The following is a 10,714-nucleotide window of genomic DNA, read 5'->3' on the forward strand; positions in this document are numbered from 1 at the left end:
CTCTAAAAACCTGAATCACCCTACACTAGTAAATGTACATGTAAATATATACTCTGTATTATCCAAGAAAAGTCAATATATGAAATAAGAGATTTATTTTAATACAATGAAATATGTTTAATTTATCAATCCAAACATTTTGGCTAGCATCAGGCAAAGTAAACTGAAATCAGAGTATCAACTCAACAGCCAAAGAATTACCAACAAAGAGAAACTGAATTACTGCAGACAGACATCTAATATACATACTAATACTTTCTGGAACTTAATGTTAAATTATTCCAAGGAACATAGTTACAACAGCAACCTCGGCAGTCCAATTCCAAAATGGATCACCAATAGTGGAATATATTTGAAGTATGACACTTTGCAAGTTCCAGCCCATGTATCCAATACTGTCCATCACCAGGTGACATCATCTTTCATACTACTTGATTTTTAGGAATTAAAAAGCTGCACTAGTAATCTGTAAGTAAAGGAATGAATCCAAGCTTTAATGTCTTTTAAGTTGTCCAACATTGCAGGAAACTAGGCACGAAATTCTGCAAAGCCGACAAAGACACTCCACAACTACCCAAATCATGTTCTATGGGTAAACATATGTGGATTGTCATTATAAAGTCCTGGAAGAGCACCTCAAAATAAATCTGCATTCACAAAATGGAAATTACTTAAAGCTGAATTATTGTCTCTATTTTTGTCTCTGTTCCAGGCAGCAAGGTGTTGGTACATATCAAATTCTAATTTTTAAACTTCACTAAGTACTTCACTATCTCCCCTTGATGCACATTTAGCATGACAACCTTCTAAAGAAATTAAAGTGGAAATTTATAAAATTATTGCAGTGTTTTCAAAAATGCTTTTGTATTTATGGAAGCACAAAGATTAAGAATTATATATATTTTATTTCTAAGTTTAGTGATGTAATTTGATGTAACATTCATTTAATGTTACAGCAACATCTCTCTTTCAATAAGCGGTGCAGCAAAAGAAGTTAAAAATTAAAACACATATTCCATTAGAAATTCCTGAATTCTGAAATGTTGGTATAACATGTACTCATTTCCAAAATTTTTCAACTCCTTATAATTTCTCTCAGGAAAAGAAGTTCCATTAACCTAAGTGTCACAGCACTAACAAAAACATTAAGCTAACACTCTTTTACTTAAACACTCATACAGAATATTGAGAAGCCTATCTTCTACCATTATAAATTGATTGAAAGCATTCTTTCTGATCTTAGAAGAATGTATTCTACATTTATCCTTAAGAAAACATGGACTGTTTTAAATGTACAAATAAGACATTCAGCACTTGTGATCTGCTGTTGAGAGCATAGCTACAAATCTGAAGGAAAAAAACAATTACCACAGTGGATCAGGTTGCCCTGCCACAAACTGAAACACTTCTTTTCAGATCAGAAGATCAGAAGAGAATGTGGGGAAAAAAAAAAAATTCTCTTTATTACATTATTTATTACCAGCTGAAACCTTGCATCAGATACACTTGGTTCTTAACTTTGCTGAAGTCAAAGCCCTTAGAAGGACAGTGTAAACAATGAACAGTAAGTTAGAAGGGTATCTAAGAGGGAAAAGGGAAAGGATCCCAGACAAAAGCTCAATGAGAACCCCAGTTCTTGGAAATAACAAATGTCATCCAAATTTTTGCACAAAGTTTCTGCTAATAAGCAGAAAGCGTCGTACACCAAAAATACCTATCATCAGAATGTATTAACAGAAGTATTAGTTACATGAAGATTGTCACCTTTACAGGACAGAAATCTAATATTTATAAATATTTTTCTGCAGAAAAATATAATACTGTTTCTGTAGTTTAGGAGGAAAAAGACATTATTATTAATGGTATTCTTTCCAACTACTGCATAAGAACTTGGGGAAGGCGGGGAAGCAAAGCTTAGGTTGGCCTCCTTAAAAAATACTTAAAATACTTTATTTTTTGTGTCTAATACCATCTCTTCTTTAAAACCTCTCCATCTTTTGAACTTGAAATCAATGTTTATCATATCAAAAATTAAATTTTGTCACCTTCAAGGCACAGCATCAATTCTATTTAATCTTTTCACTCAACACCTTCTGGAAAACATGGACTTCAAACCTACAGAAAAACGCAGCGTACTAGCTAGTAAGCAAGCCTAGAAAAACCTCTATGGCAATTTCAACGTGTAGACAGTTTGCAAAATGTTCAGCCTAATGACTGCAAACTGCTAACTTGGCAGAGGGATGGGGAAGAACGTGTGTTCACAAGCAGTTTAAACCAATTCAAATCGGTCTCAGTGCACTTCTGCCTTCCTCTCTTTTCTTCCTCCACTCCAATGGTAGGGACCAGCCAGGTCGGGGACTGGCTGCAACTGAAGAGTGTATATATATATGATTGCTGTCGAGTTAATTTCAGTTTGATTCAGTCCACCCTGGGACCACACAAATGGACTGCTGGCACAAGAGACACCAAGAATAAACAGCCAGGAGTGGAAGAAGGAGACAAGACTGCATTCTTCCATGACCATACAAGCTTAATTTGACAAACTACTTATAAAACCAAATCCTTTGCTGTAGGTTATTGGGGGACAAACCAACAGGTCAAACAATAAGAACAGCAAACTCTCTCTTCTGCCCCAGAACAGTGTTATTCAGCAGTTAGTCCAACCTGGGAGATCTGCTCTGCAACAGAGCCCTGTAGATGTTTGCATTCCCACTTAGCTTAAATGACAACTGATGAATGCTGTCTCTAAATAGCGTACTCCTTAAGGTGGTCTGCAGAAGTCACCATCAAAGACTACGTAATCTGGGAGTTCTGGATGCTTAAAGGTCTTTTCTTTGGCGTACTGACTACACTCTTCACTCCAGAGCACATACAGGCTCAAAGACAACAGCAATGGGAGCAAGTAACTCCAGGTTAACTGCAGATGACTACTGGTTTTGCTCACAGTAAGAAAAATGCCTTCTCATAGTTAGCTACTACAATGTTTCTGCTTAGGTCATAAGAAAAATCTTCTTCATAGTGCTCCCCACAGGTTGAGGAAACCCCAAAATAGTACTCCACATTCAGTTATTTAATATACACTCATTCAGGAAGTCACTGTCACACAGTGGTCGCACATAATGCAGGTGGGTCACCTCAGCCCTAGTTTTCTACAGGTAACTCAGCAACACCCTCCACCACCCTGCTCTGACAGTCTCACAACTGCCTTTCCAGAGCTTGCTTACAAACACTTCTTGCTAAACAGGTCATGACTGCTTTATATGCTGCCTTCCAAGCAAAAAAAAAAAAAAAAAAAAAAAAAAAAAAAAGGCGGCACAATAGTGCTTTATTGAATTTCTTCCCTGGTTCAAACTAATCTTCAGAAGGAAAATAGATGTCTTGTCAAGTATAGAATATCAAAGTGGCTTGCTGTCTTTTCCATACTTGAATGTCCTGAAATATCTTCTCATCTGGTCACCTCATGCTAACAAAAAAAAAAGATGAAAACAAAACAAAAAACACGCAAAAACACACCATCCCCCCCAAAAAAAACCCACCTAGATTTATGACTTTACATCAAAATCTTTTAAAATAATTGTTCTAATACTTATTAAATCACTAATATTTAGTTTATGCATAGGGCTAAACAATTTTCCTTAGTTCCCTGGAGGCCTTTTGAAATCTTCTATTAGTCTTTAAAAATCCATTCCACGCACACAGAAGCAAAAATCCAGTGAGTGGTAGTAAGCACAGTAACTGGACAACACTGGAAGTGCTAAATAGGAAAGGCAGAAAAGAAGTATTTGTTACTGAAGCACGTCAACTAAAAAGCAAGCAGCCATACAAGCCCTGACTTATCAACATTTCTCAACTAAGATCTGAATCATATTTAAGGCAAAACCAATCCAAGATCCATGATTATTCAGTTTTGTACATTTCTGTAAAAACAGCTGAAATGCCTATTATAGTAAGCAGAACTGCAGAGAACCTACTATTGCATTTCACAACAGGTTAACTACTTTCAAGTAAATACAAACTGATAAATAATCTAACATTTGGATGGCTCTGTATCACATTAGGGTGCCAAGTAAATCTAAGCTCGAGGTTTTTCTATAAAATTTGTTACCTTTTCCAAATGAGGAAATCTCAAACTCCCACTATTTTTATTCTTCAGCCTATTATAAAAGTATATATTTCTAAGGAAAATGTGTGTATCTGTAGGATTTAAACAAAAATTTGAAACCAATTTGCGACAACAGTATAATTTCCACCTTTCTCAAAGTTAGCCCTTTTTCTTTCAGTTTACATGACCAGCAAAGCATTCAGATTAAGTATTTGACAGTGATTGTAAAGCTTAATACCTCAAAACCATTACATTTTGTTTCAAAAGACTTCTCAACTACAATGCAGAATTCCTTTGAAAACACAGACACACAATGTGTATCACAGCGTGCTTCTGCACTACATGTATACGATACTTGTTTCAAATTACAAAGTGAACTGAATAACCATCTCAAAGTGTTCTAGTGAAGATATGCATATTCATTATTCTGCCTACCAACATTTTTCTTAGACAGTATCCTGATACAATAGTCATGCTGCTCTAAGGGCACTGATCCAAAAATCCTTCATCAATTTTGAAAATAGTAATACAGGCAACTTAACTTTTCTAATGCTCATAGTTTATTACAACCTTAGTCTTCTCAGTCTAACACAGGCTTTCTTCCACTGGGTGGTCTAATTAACTTTGAGTCCTTATCAACACACTCAACTACTGAATAGTCACATACTAAACATGCAGATTTAAGTTCAAGGCTTCCATGTTGTTTAGCCACTGTAAAATATACTAAGATTGGCAGTTCAAAAGTGCAAACAACCAATTTCAAAATAGCACAGATGATTCCAACATAACTTGTAATTGCTTGGTGCAAGTGGTGTTTGCTTTCCTTTCTACATAATTATGCAAGCATGAGGAAGTCAATAATTGCATCTGATCACTTGTTCAAACTGGAACATCAGGACAGAACTTAAGAAGATCATTTTTCATAATACAAAAACAAATGACAGGGGAAAACCACCACTTAAGACGTACCTGTTCTCCTACCTCCAGCACAAAAACTACTCTAATGGTACTCTTCCTTTATAAATCTCCATTTCTGCTGTAATTCAAATAGTTAACTAGAAAGTGAAAGGTCACTACATTCCATGACTGGTTTCCAGCCTGCATAAGAGCAATAGGACTTTCAGCTGACTTGTGCTCAAAGTTGGAAATTAGTGACTGAAACGTTTACTAGATATTTCACTTTTGTCCTCTGCCATACTGGCAGAGAATACGAGCAACAGACTGACTGGCTTTAAGGGAAAGCAGTCAAAGCATCAGTGTGCACCAGTGCTATCTGTGGATAGCTAGAGAGGTCGCTAGGAAAGACTACTGAAACAAAAATGTAAATTCAGGATGAATTAAAAACAAAACAAAAATCCACCATAAACTGTACACATGGCTTCCTTATTTGTTAGTGTGGCAGCTTTGAGCAAGCACTCAGGAATATCTAGGGCTACCAAATAGAAATATCTACAACTATTAAATATTTCCTATTTTACAGACTGAAAAACATTAACATGCAAATAACATCAAAACATTTAAACAATCATTTCAGATCACTTAATTCATAGTAGATTGCTTTAGCTTCTGGGACATCCACTACTTTTATTTCCAGTCAGCAGTGAACTTTTTAACTACAGTGGGTATATCACCCTCGTTCACATATTTAGATATCAAGCAAATGCTGCAATAAATATTAAAAACCTCAGGAGCATTCACAACAGTTCTTAGTACAAATCATTGGTGAAACCGAGCTTGTTTTTATTTCTTTCTTTAAAAGCAGAGACTCTGCTTTCCTGGAGTTTACTTCCTGACTTTGGGGAAAAAAATAAAAACAAACTATAGTAATGTTTTTATATATATTGCTACCTACTTAGTAGGTAGTAATTTGATGGCATGCAATTAGTTTTTAAATAATCAAACAGATTCTACATGCTTTCAAAGCATACTTAATACGAAAAGACCTTATGCACGTGCCTAAGTTAAACAAACAAAAAAAGCTTCACTACAACACACGAATCGTCCCAGCCATTATCTATACAACTGCATTAATTACTATCAGAGGTCATTCAACACATGAAAAAGCCTGATTTAGTAGAACTTCACAATAACAAGCACATTTATGTCAAGACTTGAATACTTCTAGTAAGACTTATTTCAAGATATTTCAAGACTGCCTTCAAGTGGTCTTTGCAGTCTATAGGAGGACTGCTTAACAGGCTAAAGTTACTAGTTTATGCAAGGGACTTTATTTACTTGGATTAAGTTGGGTTACTGCAGGGAGAACAATTACGCCAACAGCTTTGGAGGTGATAATCTCTGAGCAGGCAGCATACCTCTCTTGTCTCAGAGAGTTCCAAAATCCAAGAGCATGAGTGACTTACAGCTTTCTATCAATATGACTTGGTGCTCTTCCTAAATATACCTGTGTTTTACAAAGAATGATAAACATTCTATCCATACTACACAGATGGGAAAAATGAGTCAGTAAAGCTAAAAGAGTTGTTCAAGTTCACCCAAAGAGACAAAGATACGGACAAGGAATCCAGTTCTAATGCTCTATGCACCGGAATACACAACCCTCTGCACCTGAAAGAATGACCAAGACATAAATCAAACCAGAGGCCTCAATCATGCAGTCAGCAGCAAGTCTGCAGTCAGCAGACTCAAAAGTAAGACTAGGCCTTAAAACATTAAATCCTCTACATGCTGAAGCGTCCTTGAGGCATATTCTTTCAATAACTTACAAAATAAATGCACACAAATATATAGTCATATTTAAACAGTATCTTGATCTAGTATAGTCAATGTTACTTTGTGGTGATACGAACAGAAAGCTAATAATTCTTTTAAGCACTCTCCCTTACTGCTTCTTATTGGACTAACTTGTATCCTTGTAAGCTTAGAAAATAAATTACAAATTTAAACCAGGCAGAAAGACTGATGCACTGTATTACTCCTAAAATCTTAAAAACCAGTCTTGGTTAGACTGTTTAATCTCAGAAATTTCTGTTGAGCTACAATTGTTAAAAGTTTCACTGTAATAACTAAAGCTTCAATGTAATGACTTACAGATTAACCTCACTTAACATTACAGGGCACAGTAAATAAAGTACTAGGAGTTATCTCAAGCATATATAAGTTTAACACTACACACACAAATTGCAAAAATTGCAGACTTAAACTTAGCATTTGAACACCCTGACAGAATTAATCCAGATTTTAAAATAAATAAAAATGCAATAGTAGCATGAATCTTATAAAAGGCCATTAAATATGGCTCTATTAATAGGTTTCTGTGTTTGCTACTTTAAATTTAAGCATTTGGTGTACGTTCGGTTCAGCCTAAAGTGGGTATCTATCACTACTTCACAGAACACTTTGCATTCTACTTGTGATCCGACCTCCTCATCCTCCCAACTGTCTATCTACATATTTATATGGCTCTATAACCACAGTATCTGAACCTAATCTCTATGGTAACTGTAAGATTTGTTTACATGGAAAAAGAATATTAGAAATGTATGTAAATTTAGCTGTCATTTAAATAAGTGTTTTTCTTTCTAGAGGAAAAAAGCTCCCTATACTGCCTCCTATGTCTCTTGCTTCCATCTCCTGCATCCCCACCAGGCAATAAGCCACATTTGGAAAGCTCCGCATCACACTACTTCAACAGCCTGTTGTTGTAAATTCATATATAGTTTACTTTTAATGAGAAGGATGTGTGCAGTATTTTAGATCTGAACACTTGTTAAAGAAAGATCATAGGCAGGGCAATTAAAACATGATTTTTTAAAAGATACTGTCATTAAGTCACCAAAGTAAAAAAACACATGATAAACCTTTAACAACTATACAAGAAGACTTAATTTGCTGCTCAGCAACTCAGATCAATCTAGAAATTAAAACAGTCTGTACCATTTATCATTTCCAGCAGTGAATATAGTACTAGGTACACATTTTACATAATACTCATTCACCAACAGTAGGCACAACTCTGACAGTGCAAGACCCTACATACAGACTGCTCTTTTTTATCAATAAATACCAAAGAGATGATATATCACAGGTTTGTAACGATTATTTTTATAAGATTTACAGTATTTGAGATTTAGTGCAGTCCAGCACTACCAGGAGCTGAATTACATGGGGGTCACGGTAACATAAACAGCAGTTTGAGCGAGACCTATCAGCCAAATGATAAAAAAACCTAACAAACCCAATTGTTAAAAACTACTTTTAGGTACACAGTTCTTTACCACACACAGAAGAAATCATTCTACTCCACCAATGTGGTTTTTCTTCTATAAAACTTGCATAATATATTAAAAATAAATAGTCTAAAAAGGTGTAAGAGAAGAAAAATAAGTAACAGTGAGGTAGGCAAATACTACACAGCACTGAGAAGAAAATTAGAACCTGTTTGAAAATCTTTCTGCACCTTACAGCAATCATTCCACTGCAGAGAATCTTTTACATGCATCCTCCCTGATCATATCAAGATTATTCATTCAACAGAACTCCTATTAACAAATAGAAAGTAAATCTACCATTTACGCTCAATTCAAGTAAACACGGCTTTATAGCCAGCACTTCCCCTGCAACGTTACTTTCTCAAGCAGGGTGACTGTCCCCTGCTCCTCCATGAAGCAAGCTCAGCCCAGGCAGCCATGTCCTTATTCTCCTACATGTTTCTGAAGGAGAACAACCCCCACTCTGCGAACTTACAGCTTCCCCCAGCACAACACTGCGGAGCAAAGCCTGCCCCACGGTCAGCAAACGAGCTAAGGCACCAAAACACAGCAGTGGGGGCGAAGCAGCCCGCAGCCTGGATCTGCACCAGCACCGAGCCTCGCACCGGGGTCGGGACAGATGGACTGACAGATAGGACAGCATTTCTTCATGCAACCCTCCCTTCTTTTCCCTCCCAAGCACACACGCGAGTGTTTTACCTTCATGATGAGCTCAGGCTGCGGTAAAAGCCTCGATAGGGGCTGAGCGGCCGAGGCTGGACCTGGAATTTAAAACAAAGCGCTAAGGCACCGCACCAGCCGCTCGCACCGGGCGGGGGGAGGGGAGGCAGGGATCGGGGTGGGGGCGCTGGGCTCTTCCTGAAACTCCCCCTTTACTTCCCCGGATCCCCCCTTTCTCCCTGGTTAACCCCCTCCCCTCTTTCCTCGGCCGCTGCTTCCCCTCCAGCTCCCACAGACCGCGGCTTCCCCTACACTCGCTGCCATTGACGCCATTTCTGTCAGAGGAGGAGAAACTTGCCACAACAACAACCCACCCCCAGCCTCCTCGGCTGCCGCGGGGCGGGGGGGGGGGGGGAGCGAGGCGTCCCTGTCTGCCTCCCCGGGGCGCTGCGCCCCCTCCTCAGGCACCTCAAGCGGCGGGAAGGGACCCGCGGGGGTCCCAGCCCTGGGACCCCCACACACACACACACTTTACCGCGGGGAGCCAGAGAGAGCGAAGGAAGAGAGAGGAAAGGAGCCATTGTACGAGGAAGAGTGCCTGTGTGCGCGGCGGGGGAGCGGGGTGTCGGTAGCAGCCTTCCACCCCCCCTCCCCCCCCCCCCCCCCGACACACACACGCTTTTGTAGGGGCTGCGGCTCCGGATCGCGGCGGCTCCTCCTTCCACACCCCCCCCCCAAAAAAAAAAAAAAAAAGGAAAGCGCTGACTCCGCGGCAAGGAGTTTCAGCAGCAACAGCCGCAACTGCCCAGCTCGGCGCAGCGGGTCCGGGCGGGGGGAGGGCGGGAGGCGGCGGGGGGAAAGAAAAGGAAGAAGAAGAAAAGAAGGGAGTGGGGACGGGGAGGGAGGGGGGCGGGGAGAAAGGGGCCCGACCTGCTCGGCGGGGACACGGAGCGTGTGTGTGTGGAGGAGGGGGCTCCGTCCCCTCCCGGCGGAGGGGGCTGGAGAAGCCGCCGGTCCCTCCCGCACGCAGGCGGCACCCGATCTCCCTCCCCCCCACCCCGCCGCTGAGTGTTTTGGGGAGGGGGGGGGGGGGGGAAGAAGGAAGATCAGCGAGTCCCGCCGCAGTCTCGCTACGAGGAGAAAAACAACCGTCCCCCTCCCCCCCCGCACGCACGCCCCACCGCCGCCGCCCGGCCCCGCGGCCCCCCCAGGCCCCCGCGCCACCTCCCCATCCGCCGCCGGCGGGGCCAGGGGGGCTCCTTCTCCGGCTCGGCGCCGTTACCTTTGTTCCGCGGCGCCCGCCCGCCCGCTACTCCCCCGACCCGAGGCAGGGGGGAGGGAAGGGAACGGGGCGAAGCCTCCTCTCAGCTCCGGGCCCCCTCGGCCGGCCTCGGCCCCCGCTCAACCCTCCGGCAACGGCTCTGCTCGCGGCAGCTCCCCGTGCGGCGGGGCCGATCCGTCCTGCGCGGACCCGGCGGTGGCGGCGGTGACTGCTCGACTCAGAGCCTCTCGGTCCCCCTCCCCCTCCCACACCGACTGACTGACTGACTGACGGACGGACCAGGGCACGCCCCTCTCCCCGCCTCCTCCATTGGGCCCCGGCCTGCAGAGCCCGCCCTTCCCTCAACCCCATTGGCCGTCGTATCGGAAATACTGACATCATTTTTCTCCACTTCTATGGAAACTGAGACTCGGCGCCGAGGGTGCTTATGGGTGACGT

General features: G+C 41.5%; 1 protein-coding gene across 3 annotated transcripts in view; it reads right to left on the reverse strand.

The window, feature by feature from the left end:
- The window catches only part of ARID4B (AT-rich interaction domain 4B), an 89,574-nt gene extending 79,044 nt beyond the window's left edge, over window positions 1-10,530 (reverse strand). For all 3 annotated transcript variants that reach the window (XM_054822290.1, XM_054822291.1, XM_054822289.1), the window contains exons 1-2: window positions 10,277-10,530; window positions 9,034-9,095 (exon numbers count right to left, since the gene is read on the reverse strand). In XM_054822290.1, coding sequence (XP_054678265.1) covers window positions 9,034-9,039 — 6 coding nt within the window. In that variant the 5' untranslated portion in view covers window positions 9,040-9,095; window positions 10,277-10,530. The remainder of the gene's footprint in view (window positions 1-9,033; window positions 9,096-10,276) is intronic.
- Window positions 10,531-10,714: the final 184 nt, after the last annotated feature.

The sequence above is a fragment of the Grus americana genome, chromosome 3 (genome assembly GCF_028858705.1).
Source record: "Grus americana isolate bGruAme1 chromosome 3, bGruAme1.mat, whole genome shotgun sequence".
Taxonomy (NCBI): domain Eukaryota; kingdom Metazoa; phylum Chordata; class Aves; order Gruiformes; family Gruidae; genus Grus; species Grus americana.